At 46.1% G+C, this 17,278-nt stretch overlaps 1 protein-coding gene and 1 pseudogene across 1 annotated transcript; both read left to right on the top strand.

The window, feature by feature from the left end:
• Positions 1–10,410: 10,410 nt before the first annotated feature.
• On the top strand, positions 10,411–14,336 carry LOC123104033 (phosphoribosylaminoimidazole-succinocarboxamide synthase, chloroplastic). The gene is made up of 12 exons (XM_044525755.1): positions 10,411–10,831; positions 10,910–11,011; positions 11,390–11,519; positions 11,625–11,717; positions 11,789–11,877; positions 12,257–12,337; positions 12,655–12,744; positions 13,131–13,220; positions 13,342–13,392; positions 13,556–13,602; positions 13,754–13,811; positions 13,981–14,336. The coding sequence occupies exons 1-12, from the start codon at positions 10,526–10,528 to the stop codon at positions 14,035–14,037; spliced, it is 1,194 nt and encodes a 397-aa protein (XP_044381690.1). The 5' UTR covers positions 10,411–10,525; the 3' UTR covers positions 14,038–14,336.
• Positions 14,337–14,771: 435 nt separating this feature from the next.
• Positions 14,772–16,845, top strand: LOC123104034 (glutathione transferase GST 23-like; annotated as a pseudogene).
• Positions 16,846–17,278: the final 433 nt, after the last annotated feature.

A 17,278-nucleotide genomic window follows, 5' to 3' on the forward strand; every position in this document is an offset into this window, starting at 1 on the left:
TCCCGTACAGTTTTGCCACGGTCCCCTCCACTGCCGCTCGCTGTCTGCTGTTTGCCGTCGCCGTAGCGCGCCTCACGCCGTCGACCCGCCGATGCGTCGCCGCCCCCCCGCAGTGGCTCCCCCTGCCTCCTGCCGCTGACCACGGCTCGGCCGCGCCCGCGCCGGCCGGCTGCACCGGCCGCGCCGAGCAGACCCCGCTCCGGCCTCACCTTGCTACCAGGCGGGCTGCGGCTTCGCCCGCACCCGCATGCCCGCACGTCCCGACCACCGAGGCCCCCTGCCCGCCATCGCTCCGGCCACCGCTGCCCTTGCGCCCGCTCGCCGCCGGTCGGTTTTGCCCGCCCCTGGGCGTGCACCCGTTCGGGCTATGCCCGCAACCAGCGCCCAAAACTGCTAGGCCTCTAGGCCATTGACACGGGGGCCCCACCCCACAGAACGTTTTTTTTAAGAGAGAAAATAATTAAGATAAAAACAATTAATTTAATTAATTAATTAAATTAACTTAATTAATCCTGCTTAATTAACCTAATTAGCTAATTAACTTAATTAACTATCCTTAATTACCTAAAACAGTCAATGACATGCGGGACCCACGCGCCAGTTTGGCCAAGTCAACAGACTGTTGACTGCTGACATCACCCTGATGTCATGCTGACATCATAATGGCATTTCCTAATTAAATTAATTCTGATAATTCTAAAAATGAATTAAAACTTTGAAAATTAATATAAAATAAACCGTAGCTCGGATGAAAAAACTTTGTACATGGAAGTTGCTCAGAACGACGAGATGAATTCGAATACGCAGCCCGTTCATCCGCCCCGCATCCCTAGCATAGCAAACACGCAACTTTCCCCCTCCGGTTCATCTGTCCGAAAATGCGAAACACCGGGGATAATTTCCCGGATGTTTCCCCCCTTCACCGGTACCACCTCGTACCGCGTTAGGGCGCACCTAGCCTCACGCTTTGTCATGTCATGCATCGTCATGCATTTGTTTGCATTATATTTATTGTTTCTTCCCCCTCTTCTCTCGCTAGACACCGAGACCGACGCCGCTGCTACCCAGTACGACTACGGTGTTGACGACCACTCTCTCTTGCCAGAGCAACCAGGCAAGCCCCCCCTTTGATCACCAGATATCGCCTACTCTTCTCTATACTGCTTGCATTAGAGTAGTGTAGCATGTTACTGCTTTCCGTTATTCCTATCCTGATGCATAGCCTGTCCTTGCTACTACTGTTGTTACCATTACCTGCTATCCTACTGCTTAGTATAGGATGCTAGTGTTCCATCAGTGGCCCTACACTCTTGTCCGTCTGCCATGCTATACTACTGGGCCGTGATCACTTCGGGAGGTGATCACGGGCATATACGATATACTTTACACAGTTACATTACCTGTGATACTGTTCGGAGATGGGGGCTGAAGGGGCAGGTGGCTCCATCCCGGTAGAGGTGGGCCTGGGTTCCCGACGGCCCCCAACGGTTACTTTGAGGCGGAGCAACAGGGTAGGTTGAGACCACCTAGGAGAGAGGTGGGCCTGGCCCTGGTCGATGTTTGCGGATACTTAACACGTTTAACGAGATCTTGGTATTTGATCTGAGTCTGGCTACTGGCATATACGCACTAACCATCTACGCGGGGACAGTTATGGGCACTCGACGTCGTGGTATCAGCCGAAGTACTTCGTGACGCCAGCAACTGAGCGGCGCGCGCCGGGTTGGACTGCGTAACGTGACTTCCTTTGTAATGGAGGTTGCTAGGTCTGCTCTCCGGCCGCGTACGCAACGTGCAGGTGTGCTATGGGCGATGGGCCCAGACCCCTGTGCGCTTAGGTTTAGACCGGCGCGCTGGCCTCTCTGTTGTGCCTAGGTAGGGCTGCGACGTGTTGATCTTCCGAGGCCGGGCATGACCCAGAAAAGTGTGTCCGGCCAAATGGGATCGAGCGTGTTGGGTTATGTGGTGCACCCTTGCAGGGAAGTTAATCTATTCGAATAGCCGTGATCTTCGGTAACAGGACGACTTGGAGTTGTACCTTGACCTTATGACAACTAGAACCGGATACTTAATAAAACACACCCTTCCAAGTGCCAGATACAACCGGTGATCGCTCTCTCACAGGGCGACGAGGGGAGGATCATCGGTTAGGATTATGCTATGCGATGCTACTTGGAGGACTTCAGTCTACTCTCTTCTACATGCTGCAAGACGGAGGCTGCCAGAAGCGTAGTCTTCGAAAGGACTAGCTATCCCCCTCTTATTCCGGCATTCTGCAGTTCAGTCCACATATGATAGCCTTATTCCAGTTGATACCAATGCATACATATGTAGTGTAGCTCCTTGCTTGCGAGTACTTTGGATGAGTACTCACGGTTGCTTTCTCCCTCTTTTCCCCCTATCCCTTCTACCTGGTTGTCGCAACCAGATGTTGGAGCCCAGGAGCCAGACGCCACCTTCGACGACGACTCCTACTACACCGGAGGTGCCTACTACTACGTGCTGCCCGCTGACGACGACCAGGAGTAGTTTAGGAGGATCCCAGGCAGGAGGCCTGCGCCTCTTTCGATCTGTATCCCCGTTTGTACTAGCCTTCTTAAGGCAAACTTGTTTAACTTATGTCTGTACTCAGATATTGTTGCTTTCGCTGACTCTTGTGCTTCGAGCATCTTGTATTCGAGCCTTCGAGGCCCCTGGCTTGTAATATAAGCTTGTAATATTTTAATTTGTGTCTAGAGTTGTGTTGTGATATCTTCCTGTGAGTTCCTGATCTTGGTCATACACATTTGCGTGCATGATTAGTGTACGGTCAAATCGGGGGCGTCACAATTAGGACCCTTGATCCTTCAACCATTATGAGATTTCAAGGCAGATAGTGCAACTTGTACTGTTTACCTTCATTAAATCAATGCCTTCTGTAGCTTAAGGTTTAATTAGCAGACTACTAATGCTTTGGTAATCTCCTTTCTGAATTCCATACTTGGTACAACAATGTTCCTCACCCGGTTACCCCGAACTGGTGGAATATAAGAAGGATCAGAACTGGGACACAATGTCCGTCGATTATCTTGTTTTCCCTGGAGGCGGAACTCAATTCAAATATGATGTTGCAAGATACATACAGTTTGTAGAACAGGTAGATATTACTATGCCACCTTGATCTACATTTGAACATATTAACTTTGCAAGAAAATTCCAAGTACTTATATTGCCAAGTAAGTTCTGTGTACTTGTGAATGCAGATGCTTCTTGTGTGTATGTTTGCCGATGTTCAGTATTTTCTTTGGTAACATTGAGACTTTAGGAGTGAATATACACGATATGCAATCACATCCAACAGTAATAACACCAGTTGCAAAATAAAACTATTGTATTTGTTTCAGTTGAGATCCTAAACTATATTAATATGTTATATAGCCGGCTTCATGTTAACATGTTCCTGCTTTTTCTTGCGGTGAAGTCAAGAGCTTTTTATTTATTATCAAGTTCTGGATACAATCAGCCTTTTGTTAGTTTCATGTTGTTAGTTTGACCCTGTTTTAACAAGCAGAATTTAGAAAAAAAATGTACTAATGCACACAAGAAGAGGGGATAACAGAGGATGCTGGTGATGTGGATTATAACATTTCCCCCTGCTCATATGGAAACAATATTGAGGATACCACCCTCCCTACCCAAATATTATGTGCAGTTTTTCTCACTTATTCTCTAAAAAAACTGCCGCATAAATCTATTTTAATTTAAGCAAATCAATCTATGCTTTTTCCTAGGTGCTACGTGACTTCACTGGTCGCATTATCGATTGAGATTTTGAGTATGACAACTTCACAAAAATGGTTCGCTTGCTATCGTCTTGATGATCTTGAATTTTAGTTTGTTCTTTGAATTTACAGTTTCAAATTTTATCCCACTTGATAAGTTTGAACTTTGGTCGAAGAACTTGGTTATTCTTGTTCTGATTGTTGACACATGTACTTAATTGACTACAAGCATGTCATTCATATGATTGATACAATACATTGCCTGCTTCATTCTGTTGGAAGAGGGATAGGTGTGCCTTAATGCAGACTGTATATGCATCCTTGGTAGAACAATGTATGCATGTAGTGATGCAACTACGTGTACAAATCTGGGAGAACATGCATTCTTTCTCCCCTTTCTAGCAATTTACCACCACATAGTGGTTGTCCCAGGCATGTGTTTTTCCTAGATGCATGTGATGTTCCTTTCTTTTTCTCCCTGACTTGTTTATGGGCCTCTAGAGAAATTTATTCAAGGAATTGTTTTCAAAGGATCTATTCTAAAGAACTCTTTTTTTTACTCCTGGATAGGCACAAAAAATCACGTGCTACAAAGGCTAGCTTCATAGTGTCCATGGCATGTTGATGGCTAGCTCTACTGTGTGTAAAAAACCGGAATTCAATCATTTTTTCTCTTTTCTAGAAAGATAAGAACAATATCCAGTGTGATTCTCTTCTTATGTACCAGCTTCAGCGTGGAGCTCCAAGGCTGCTACTATTACTTCTTGCGCTATTATTTGGCAACCTACTGCTGCAGTCTCCAGAGATGACACCATTAGTATGGGTCAGTTGCATTGGTGACGCTGAGCACAAAGCTGTAAATCCACTCCCTTTTGCTCTGGACTGTGTATGTGGTAAGAACTTGTACCCTACCATAACACTTCTCCCCGCCTGCACAAACAGCTCGTCCTCGAGCTGTAAGGTGGGGAAGCGCTTGCGGAACTCCTTAAGGTGATCAACCAGCGTCAAACACCTTCTCGACAGTTGGGGCGGCCAGGTCGGCGGCGACGGCGTCCTCCGAAATGTAGTCTGCAACCTCCAGGTAGAAGAGTCGCGGGAAAGCATGGTCGGGTGTGTAGGGCCCGTCATAGTTGAAGCACAACCATTGGTGGCGACGCTCGAGTAGCTCGGCTGAGGTGAGCCGGCGGAACGGGCGCACCGCGGTCACGGCGAGGGGTGCCGCAGAAGGCTATGCAGGCCGACCCTGTGCGGAATCCGGTCCGCGTAGCGACCCAGCGGTCCGGGATGGTGATTCCTGCTGGATGGCCACCGCGCGACGCTCGAAAGCGCGAGCGTATGTAACATCCCAAATTTTCAATTTGGAATGTTATACATTAGATCATCATGCATATCATATTTTATTTTGCATTTTGGTTGATCCTAGAAATTCTACGCAACTCAATGACCCACGGAGAGTTGGGGATTTCGTTATTTTCATTTTTGAGTTCTCTCAAATTTTGAGAATAGGATCATTTGAGTTTATTTATTTTATCATCAATTATTTCTATTACAAAAATATGAGAGAGGGAATAAAATGACTTTCCCAAAATAAAGAAATATTGAGGATTTAATAATAAAATCAAATAAGATTTTATTTCGGAGTTTTTTGGTGTTTTATTTGAATTTAGGAAAAATGTGCGTTTTTCAAAATTGCATTTAGGGCCCGAATAAATGTTCACCTTGTGCGGCTTGATTTTAAAAGCCCGTGAAATTTACTCCGGAATTTTTGGAGTCCGTTTAGTATTTCTTTTTATTTTTCTTCCGAGCGGAATAAAATAAAAAAAACGAATCGACTTCGGGCCGTACCCGAGCGGGACACCGCCTGGGGGCAGCCTTTAAATAGCGCCGCCCCGAGCCGCCCCAGCCCATCAGCCCTGCCTCGATCCGCGCGCGCCGCCGCCGGATTTCCGCCGCCGAGGTTCGTCGCGCCTCATTTTCCGTGCCGAAAAAAAAGAGAAAAAAAATATTCGGCGTTCGTCGTTGTTCTTTTTCTCGGATTAAATCCGCGATTTTTCTGATCGCGATTCCTGATCCGATTTTCGTTTTAGTTGAACTTTTCGCTCGTTTATTGAAATCAGGTGATTCAAGCGCCTAGGGATTCGTCTCGAAATACTCTATCCGTTTAACGAACTTAAACAAGTTTTTGCTACTGTAAAATTTTCCCTAGATCCAGATTACTAGAACGAAATTGTTTTCTTTCGCCGTTTGACTTTCGTTGCTTCGTTCGATTTGATTCTTTTTGCCAACCGGAGTTTTTAAGTTGAACCTTCTGGTTAGATCTCTTATTTGAGTTTTACCTGTGCATTAGATGAGTACTTATTGTATGCTTCTTTGTTTGTCTGCGATAGAATACCCGGAGTGCGCCGCCTGTTACTTCGAATCGTTAGGTTTCGCAGATCATCAGCAAGGCAAGTAACACTTTGATCATACCTTTTCTACTACCCAGATTTATTGCATTAGATCAATCCTCACACATTGCATGATTAGGATCTAATTAAATTGTGGGATGAGGAGTAGATGAGGTAGTACATATTACCTGTTTATTATCAAACCTTTGGGAGTTACTTCTATGTTTGCTTATTATGCCATGCTATGCTAGTAGACGTGGATTGGGTGAGTGAAATCCATGACAGATGTGAGATTGTTAATTAATGGTATATCTAAGGTGACAACTTAAACACACATCTGGGTGGATTGAGGCACCTGGGTATTCCAGGACTTGCCTGTTTTCTTTTGGACCGCCACCCAGACTCAAAGGGATCATGAGACTATTCATACTAGAAACTTCCGTGTGCAGCCACAAGCTATTATGGGCTCTAGCATAGTTGACTAAGTCGTGCGAACTCTTACAATGGTAGACTAGCAGATGTAGGGGATGTAGGTGGTACGGTCTACCTATCGTAAGGTGCTAGCGCTTCTGAAAGACTATGTCTTGGTCATCCGTCTTCTCAAACCCCATGTAGTGCGAGAAACCAAACGGAGGCGATCGAGTCTTGTGGGGAAAAGTGCGCAAACCTCTGCAGAGTATAATAAACTAATCATGGTTAGCCGTGTCCTTGGTTATGGACATCTTGAGTATCTAGTACTTGAATTTTCATGTGAATCTCAACATGTTACCCTAAATTAATTTTGTGGGCTTTGTTTAATGATGATGCTTAATTGGGATTGAGAATGCTGTCAACCATTCTCAATGTTTAACAACCACCATGATATTTAAATAAATCTATTCCTTTAAAGTAGGGAAAAATTGGATTTATGCAAAACTGTAACCATAGAGCTTTCCACCAGCCAAATATGCATATAGTATAGCTGTTTCATTCCATTATTCTCTATGTGTTACCTTGCCAGCATATTCCATGTGCTGACCCGTTTCGGGCTGCAACGTTAATGTTGCAGACTTTTCAGATGATGATTAAGGAGTTTTTAGGTCGTGGTTCTATACTCAGTGATGCCGTTGGAGTTGATGGACTCACTTATCTTTCAAGCCTTCTGCTGTTATCGTTATTAGATGGCCTTAAGCCATATTTATTTGTAATAAGTTCTCTATGGAGACATTCGATGTAATAAGTGTGTGATTGCTACTCTGCTATAAATCCTCCGAGTACTGTGTGGTGTCAGCATTACTGATCCAGGGATGACACCGGAACACAGAGATCAGACTGTTTAAGGTCTGGTCGCTACAGTGTAGTACATGGCCGACTGGAGATCCTGAGGTCCCCGAAGCTCCACGTCCACGCTTCCTAACATCCATTGTTGACTTGTTGTCTATGCTTATTTTTCCCAGGCTCTTGAAGGAAATATGACCTAGAGGCAATAATAAAGTTATTATTTATTTCCTTATATCATGATAAATGTTTATTATTCATGCTAGAATTGTATTAACCGGAAACATAATACATGTGTGAATACATAGACAAACAGAGTGTCACTAGTATGCCTCTACTTGACTAGCTCGTTAATCAAAGATGGTTATGTTTCCTAACCATGAACAAAGAGTTATTATTTGATTAACGAGGTCACATCATTAGTTGAATGATCTGATTGACATGACCCATTCCATTAGCTTAGCACCCGATCGTTTAGTATGTTGCTATTGCTTTTCTTCATGACTTATACATGTTCCTATGACTATGAGATTATGCAACTCCCGTTTACCGGAGGAACACTTTAGGTGCTACCAAACGTCACAACGTAACTGGGTGATTATAAAGGACCATTACAGGTGTCTCCAAAGGTAGATGTTGGGTTGGCGTATTTCGAGATTAGGATTTGTCACTCCGATTGTCGGAGAGGTATCTCTGGGCCCACTCGGTAATGCACATCACATAAGCCTTGCAAGCATTACAACTAATATGTTAGTTGTGAGATGATGTATTACGGAACGAGTAAAGAGACTTGCCGGTAACGAGATTGAACTAGGTATTGGATACCAACGATCGAATCTCGGGCAAGTAACATACCAATGACAAAGGGAACAACGTATGTTGTTATGCGGTCTGACCGATAAAGATCTTCGTAGAATATGTAGGAGCCAATATGGGCATCCAGGTCCCGCTATTGGTTATTGACCGGAGACATGTCTCGGTCATGTCTACATTGTTCTCGAACCCGTAGGGTCCGCACGCTTAAGGTTATGACTGTAATATTATGAGTTTATGCATTTTGATGTACCGAAGGTTGTTCGGAGTCCCGGATGTGATCACGGGCATGACGAGGAGTCTCAAAATGGTCGAGACGTAAAGATTGATATATTGGAAGCCTATGTTTGGATATCGGAAGTGTTCCGGGTGAAATCGGGATTTTACAGGAGTACCGGGAGGTTACCGGAACCCCCCCCCGGGAGCTATATGGGCCTTAGTGGGCTTTAGTGGAAAGGAGAAAGTGGCAGCCCAAGGTGGCTGTGCGCCTCCCCCCTTCCCCTAGTCCTATTAGGACTAGGAGAGGTGGTCGGCCCCCTCTCTCTCTTTCCCCCCTCAAGGAATCCTATTCCAACTAGGATTGGGGGGGGGGGGGAATCCTACTCCCAGAGGGAGTAGGACTCTCCTGGCGCGCCCTCCCTTGGCCGGCCAGCCTCCCCCCTCTAGTCCTTTATATACTGAGGTAGAGGCATCGTAGAACACACAAGTTGATCCACGTGATCTATTCCTTAGCCGTGTGCGGTGCCCCCAGCCACCATATTCCTCGATAATACTGTAGCGGAGTTTAGGCGAAGCCCTGCTGCTGTAGTGCATCAAGATCGTCACCACACAGTCGTGCTGACGGAACTCTTCCCCGACACTTTGCTGGATCGGAGTCCGGGGATCGTCATCGAGCTGAACGTGTGCTCGAACTCGGAGGTGCCGTAGTTTCGGTGCTTGATCGGTTGGATCGTGAAGACGTACGACTACTTCCTCTACGTTGCGTCAACACTTCCACAGTCGGTCTGCGTGGGCACGTAGACAACACTCTCCCCTCTCGTTGCTATGCATCACATGATCTTGCGTGTGCGTAGGAATTTTTTTGAAATTACTACGAAACCCAACAGCTCCCAACTGTGCCATCACTTTGTGTTGTTGCGTCTCTAGCACTGTGCTTTTCACCATGTATCTAACAGGGATCAATGCGGAGTAGTTTGCTGGGTGTCTGACGCATGGTCGTTGCCGCGTACCCGCCATGCCCAACCATGAGCACGAGTAGATGGAGCAGACATACACACGCGGCCCTGAACACGCAAGGACCTAGAGCATGTGGATGTGACACTAGTGAAAACTCATGGCTCGCAAGCATGTATGTCGTCTTCCACTTCCACTTCGATGCCGCCTACCCTTCTACCCGTCCGACCACATTATCTTCATCAACGTTTTGCGCGACGAACAATGCCTTAGTTTGCGCTGTTGTATGTCCAACGTGCGAAGCTTTTGCAAATCACAGCGGTGCGCGTGGAGGATGGCATGCGTCGCGCGAAATAGGATTGACCTGTTCGAAGTTCATGTTTTTTATCTTTTCATATGTGATAACAATTAAAGAAAATTGAATACGACATTTAAAAATATCATTTCAACTCAAAAAAATCATTAAAAATTCCATAAAACCGAAATAATTATATCAGACTTTGGAAAAATATTTTCCATCCATTTTTATAAATCCATATTGTTTCAGAAATTCTATTTTGGGCCTTATAATAATTATCGAAAAATAATCTCATGGTTCAAATAATGCCAAAATATTTTTCGAGTCCAAATAATATTCACATCATTTTCAGCTATTTTATTTGGAGGAAGTCACTCTATCTCCTCTCATGTTTGAATTGAAAACTGTTTGTTTGAATATTCTAAAATCCAAATAAATTTCAAATGCATCCAATATCCAGACGGAGCACTTTGGGAAAATCATTTTATCCCCTCTCTTTTCAAATACAAAGTTGAAATGCTACCCAAACAGTCAAACTCTAACAAAGGTGAATGCAAAACAATTATTACACCATAGCGTATTCGAGAAAAAAAACAATTATTACAAATTTAGATATTTTTTGGGATGTTACATGCAAACTGCGAATCAGTACTACCGGCCCAATCCAAAATCAACCGGGCAATCTCGGAAAGAATCAGGTCCGGTTCAGCATCCTCCTTTCTGAGACCCATCGCAGTCCGCCGCTGTCCGCTCGCCCAAACCCCGCGCCGCACAGCCGCCACGGCCAGCAGCAGCAGCAACACACCCGCCGCAAAACCCGCGCCTGCCGGCCGCCCATGTCTCCCTCCGCGCCGCCGGCCGCCCTCCGCCTCGCGAGCCCGCCCAAAGCCCTCCTCCCCGCGCTCTCACCGTCCTCCGCCCGCTCCCCCCGCCTCTCCATGTCGACGACCCCCTCTCGTCCCCGCGCCACACCGCTCGCCGCGACAGCTGGCGGAGGCGGCGCGGCCCCTTCCCTCCTCGCCGCGGACCCGGGCCACCGCGACTCCGTCATCCTCGCCGCGCGCGGTGCCATGACGAACTGCCTCGGCGAGACCCACCTCGACCTCGTCGTCCCCGGGCTCCGCCTCGCCGCCAAGGGCAAGGTGAGCAAAGAGTCGACTTACCTGCTACGGGAGGTTCTCGAAGGTTCTGTTGAGTGACCGTTGGTGTTTGATGTGCAGGTGAGGGATGTCTACGAGAGCGGGGAGCACCTGGTGCTGGTGACCACCGACCGTCAGAGCGCGTTCGACCGTGTCCTCGCCTCCATCCCATTCAAAGGGCAGGTATGCTCCTCAGCCGTTACCATCATATGTTAATGTTGATAGGCATAGGATTCTTCAGTTATGCTTCAAGCTTGCTTTAGTAAAGTTGCCATAGCAAGGTCACCCCGTATGATGCAGGTTTTCTACTCATAATTCAAGTTTCAGATTAATCCCTCTTTAAAGTTATGATGGTCCATTTTTGAAGTAATACAACAAGCCTGAAGCATTTGTTCATAGTCATGTCTACAATTGATGTGCACAACGTTGTTACGCTGCATGATGCATCATCTTATCTGTCCCTATGCACAGAAGTGCAGAACCTGAATATATTAGAGTCAGGACAAAGTCGCCACTGCTATAAGTTACTCTGTTGTGCTTGAACACAAATGTTGATTTCAGGTTCTTAACGAGACAAGCCTTTGGTGGTTCAATAGGACCAGTCACATCACTCCAAATGCAGTGGTCTCTAGTCCTGACAGGAATGTGACAATTGCCAAAAGCTGCTCAGTTTTTCCAGTTGAATTTGTTGGTGAGACCTAACTCATGCTGCATATCTTGCTTATTTCTTCTACTAGTTTGCAATCTTACCAGGCATAATCTTGATGGAAGTGCTAAGCAATTAGTTTGTTTTCAGTGAGGGGATTCGTTACTGGAAGCACTGATACATCACTATGGACAGTTTATAACAAGGGCGTGAGGAATTACTGTGGAAATGCCATTCCTGATGGTATGCTAACCAATATTGATACAATCTGGATGTCTCTTCCTTCTCTCTTATGAGTGGATTCCTTGTTACAGGCATGGTAAAGAATCAAAAGCTGCCAGCAAATATCCTCACGCCAACAACTAAAGCTGCTGATCATGATGTCCCTATCACTCCTGATGAGGTTTCTCCTTTTTCTTTTCCTTCCTGAAATTCTGTCTCTTCCCATATTCTAGAACATAGAGAAATCCATGTTGTAAGGATCAGATCTCCTCCAAACTAATACTAGTTTATAGAGGGAAAGTATTACTACATGATCTTAGATTATTTTCTAATATTGGCATAGAAATAATTAAAAGCTTAAAGACTCATCATTCTGTAAGAAGGTTGCTGCTAGTAATTGAAGTTTATCGTTCACTTGCTAATAGTAAATATATCTACTTTAGTGATGTGTAGTGCATTACACCTTTTATTCTTTATTGAAGTTTTCCTGCTGAGACTACCTTCTGTTGTTACATTATTTTCCGTTGAAAGAGCCCCTTATTTATGATGGTATTCTTCAGATAGTCAAGTCAGGGCTGATGTCCAAGGATGATTTTGATGAGGCAAGAAGCAAAGCCTTAAGCTTATTTGAGTGTGGACAGGTAACCTTTTATGTCATCTCCTTTCTAGAAGCTCCCAGGTCCATGTTTAGGGCCCTCCCCAGTTGACTTCACTGACCATGTTTGACATATTGAGCTTGGAATACTTATCTTTCATTGCCAATGCATTCACTTTTGATCCTTGTTGTTTGTCCTCTTAATTTAATATGTGCCCATAGTTATTATTTTGTAAATATATCTACATGGAGGCACATATTTAATTGTTTTGAGACAATATAGTACAGTGAGTTGAGACCCTGTGCATGCTATTTTTATCCACTGCCCACCTATAGCCGTAGCTGATTGTTCTCTTCTTGCAGAAAGTGGCATTAGAGAATGGAGTAATTCTAGTTGACACAAAGTATGAGTTTGGAAAAACAGCTGATGGGACAGTTGTGTTAATTGACGAGGTTGTGTTTTCTGACTTACCCTTTCTTCTATGTGTTAAGTTACTTTTTGCTATCCTTCCTATGCATGGAGCAAAATCCCATGAGGTTTCTCTCTTGTGTATAAGCATATACATGTTACAGTTCTTTCAGTGTAGACACTTACGCTTTGGTACTTTTAATGTGTGATATATTCAACCTGTATGGTTAGACTTGACATCTTTGCACTAAGTAACTAACTATACACATGGAAAAGATCCTAGAGACTTTACAGTGTCTGTATTCATTTTGTTGAAATATTTCCTGGGATCTTGAGTTTTTACTTCTACAAAATCATGATGATATCCTCCTCCTTCTTCTTCTTGTTGTTGTTGTAAAATCATGATGATATCCTCCTTTCCAATAAGCAGGTACATACACCTGACTCCAGCAGATATTGGATTGCTAATTCATATGAAGAGAGATTCAAATCTGGCCTTGAACCTGAAAATGTTGACAAGGTAACCTACAATTATTCGTACACACAAACGCTAAAGGGTGCCCTTTACTCTCCTGTGACTTTCCGCGTCAGTAATACTATGTATAATGGAAATACTGAAAAGTTGATTTAATTTTCATCAGGAGTTCTTAAGGCTGTGGTTCAAGAATAATTGCAATCCATATGAAGATAAGGTATCTTACTTTTCTTCCCGGTCTGATTGTTAACACTGTTTAAGCATGTCTTCCATACTGAGCCAGTTATCAATCCTAAATTAATCATGGAACTGCCAGTCAAAATCTTCCATTGCATCCATTCCGTAGTTTGTTTTTGCTTATTAATTATTCTGAAACACAGGTTCTTCCAGAAGCTCCAGAAGAATTAGTTTCTGAACTTGCTTGGCGGTATGTTAGTTTCTATAGCTTCCCCTTGTTTTCCACATAAAGGCAATTTTGCAACCACCAGATTGTTGTTCATCTCTATGTATATGAAACTGAAGAAAGCATGATATCTTGTAGTAGTTCGCTAAACTGTTTCCATGAATATCCACTGCAGGTACATATTCCTGTTTGAAACAATTACAAATACGAAGTTTGAGATCCCAGAAACACAGGTATGTAGAGGACTGCTTTTATGCTTCTTGCTTAGTACCCCCTCCGTCATAAAATAAGTGTCTCAACTTTACTACAATTTTAGTACAAAGGTGTAGCAAAGTTGAGACACTTATTTTGGGACGGAGGGAGTAGTAACCAAACACTCGAGCCTTGTTTTGTTAACTGCAGGAACCGATCCATGAGAGGATATCAAGGAACGTGGCACAAGCCTTACGGAATTTATAGTTGCTAACACTGAAAAAAGCACTTGCTCGTGACAATAAGAGGTGCACTTTTGCTACTAAGATTCCCTGTAGTTGCTATGTGCACATGAGAGCTATGAGCTGATGAGCCCATTGAAGATTGTTTTTTATTTTCGACGAGCAGGAATGCATATGCCTGGTTATGTAATGTGCGATAGAGTAGAGAGAAATAATTGAAAGTGGTCACTGTTTCTGTTTGGGTGAGCATCTGGTATGCTCCACTGTTGACTAAATCATGTTTGGAGTGCTGAAGAAGATAAATGCAATATGCAACCTTCTACCTGTCTTGTGTAAAAGTTGCAGAGGTCGCCCCAATTTTCGTTTGCAGAATTAACCATTTGACTCTGCCTTGTGCAAAATCGTTTTGGTACACACATTTCCCGAGCTATTTGTGAAGATTACGTATGACTTACATGTGACAACTCCCCAAAAAATAAATATCTGCTATTGAGATAACCCTCTGATCCACCATTTCGCGTCCCTGTCTCGTTGACTATTTGAACTAACTAAAACTACTTTCGGAGGGAGTTTTGACTCCTTGGAAGACAACCACGACCCGGCAACCCAGATCTGGACTTCTTTTATACTACTAGTTCACGAGCAGAGGAGGGATCAGACATCAAAGCAGCAAGCAGCATGGAGGCCCAACAATGGCGGAGAAGGTGTTTGGCATGTGGGCGAGCCCGATGGCCATCCGGGTTGAGCCGGCAACATTTGTGACTAGGTTTGCAGGAAACATCAATTCATTAATCTGTTGCATAAAACACCTTATTAGCAGTAAATTTGTTGCAAAAAGCACTGATTGAATGATTTGACTCATTTAATCACTTTCTGACAAGTGGGGCCTAACTGTCAAGAGCTGACTTGGGAAACAAATGTTATACACACCCCTAAATCTAAAAATAAAAAGCAATCAACCCCTTTGCAACCGCTGCCTGCCCTCGCAACAAACCACGCCACCGCCGCCGGAAGCCCACCCGCCTCCCTGCCTCGATGACCGCAGCCCCGCTCGATTGGATCGAGAGGAGCTCCTCGATCTAGAGCCTCCCCTCGTCCTTGGGCCTTCCGGCTACCAGCGAACGCCGCCGGCGAACCAACCCGGCGCACCCGCCGCCCCTCTGCCCTGCTCCTTCTCCATCCTCCTTCTCTTCTCCCTGTGCCCTCTCTGACACAGCCGCCGGTTTCCGCAGGACCTCCATGGAGATCGCCCGATTTGCTACAAATCGCTATGGCCGCCTCCCCAACAACTCGCCGTTGGATCCGAGCATGCCCGATCTGGAGCACCTCTCCTGATCTCCCTCGCGCCCGACCCCGCCTAGATCCGGAGCCTCGCCGCCGGACCCCCTCCTCTGCGCCCCATTCCAGCCGCTGTCGGCCATGGCAGGAGCCACGCCGCCGCATACTGAAACGGACGCTCCGCTGTCACCATCCTGCCTTGCGCCGTCGTCGTCTGCACTTCGTTGTCCCCATCATCAACGCCATCAACACCGGCCTGGACGCCGCCGATCGCTGCAGCATCGGCAAGCCAACCTAAAAAATGAGCACACTCCGGCCACCTCCTCGTCCCTCGTCGCGGCCATAGCCAGGCAACAAGGACGACAACGGCGCCAGGGCGCCGCGTGCCGGACGAGTTCACGCTGCTTCGGCAGGAGGGATTGTGCACGGTGGTGTGCGTGTGGGGGGTCTGATTGCTTTTGTTTTTTTAATCTAGGGGTGTATGTGTTATTTTTTTGCTAAGTTAATTCCTTACAATCTGGCCCCACTTGTAAGAAAGTGATTAAACGAGTGAAATCATTCAATCAGTGCTTTTTGCAACGACTTAACCGATTTTTGAGTGTTTTCTGCAACGGATTAACGAGTTGATGGTTTCATGCAAACCTAGCCGCAAATGTGGTGATTTTTTACAATTGACTCCCAAGAAGGTGCCGGTGCTGGTCCACGACGGCAAGCCCATCGCCGAGTCCACCGTCATCGTCGAGTACATCGACGAGGCGTGGAAGGACGGCTACCCCATCATGCCGGCCGATCCCTACGACCGGGCTCAGGCCAGGTTCTGGGCCAGGTTCGCCGACGACAAGGTACACACATATACTCTGTCCAGAAAGCACTCCTAGAGATATGCTCCTTAGGTACACACAGCAGCTCTAAAAATGACAGGATTGGGTTGGGGTTTGTTCAGTGCAACGCCGCCATCTACCCGGTCTTCACGGCGACCGGCGAGGCGCAGCGCGAGGTGGTGCGCGAGGCCCAGCGGTGCCTGAAGACGCTGGAGAAGGCCCTGGTGGGGAAGAAGTTCTGGGGGCGACGCCGTCGGCTACCTCGACGTCGTGCTTGGGTGGTACGCGCACTGGCTGCCGATCATCGAGGAGGTCTCCGGCGCCAGCGTGGTCACCGACGAGGAGCTGCCTCTGATGAAGGCCTGGTTCGGCCGGTTCCTGGCCGTCGACGTGGTGAAGGAGACCCTGCCGCCGAGGGACAAGCTCCTGGCGCTCAACAAGGCTCGCCGTGAGCAGCTGCTCTCGGCCTAGAGCAGCACCTGTTCCGAGCCTTCCAGCTAGTACTTAAGCTTCTGCCATGGATTATCCATGGTGGATAAATAAGCGGTGAGCATTTGCACATTGTGCAACAAATGTTTGGAGCTTCTTTCAGCCGCCTGCTTCACACTCCCAGTTTCCGTTATATATAAACTTCACCCATGATGTTATATATACGGTGCAATATACACTGCCTACTTATTTCCTCGAATGTGAAAACAAAAATGACAAGGCAAATGCACATCAGTTACTTGTTATTTTTCGAATTGAGGAGCATGTCTCACAATTTCACTTCATCATGAAATTGATAAAACACAGCAAATCGTGCCCAAAATGGTCCTGCTGAGCCAAAGCTACAGCGCTCATACAAGGCCGGAAGGCCCTGGCCTATAAAAAGTGACGCAGCACCAAGATGATAACCCCGCGGCCATCTAGCAGCTAAGGGCATGGCGACCCGCAAAAAATCTTCCGCATTCGTCCACGGACATAGATGTAGGAGACAACGCTACATCATCAACGACAACCTGCAAAAATCTTTCGTATTTATTCGCGGACATGAATGCGAGAGGCAGCCATCCAACGCTAGTGCATACATTTCAAACCATATTTTAAGAGCATCTACAGCCGGACTTGGCAAATTCTACCCCTCAAACACCCGGGGACGCGCCCGGGCGCGTCCGCTGGCACTGA

This window comes from Triticum aestivum, chromosome 5A (genome assembly GCF_018294505.1).
Source record: "Triticum aestivum cultivar Chinese Spring chromosome 5A, IWGSC CS RefSeq v2.1, whole genome shotgun sequence".
Lineage (NCBI taxonomy): Eukaryota > Viridiplantae > Streptophyta > Magnoliopsida > Poales > Poaceae > Triticum > Triticum aestivum.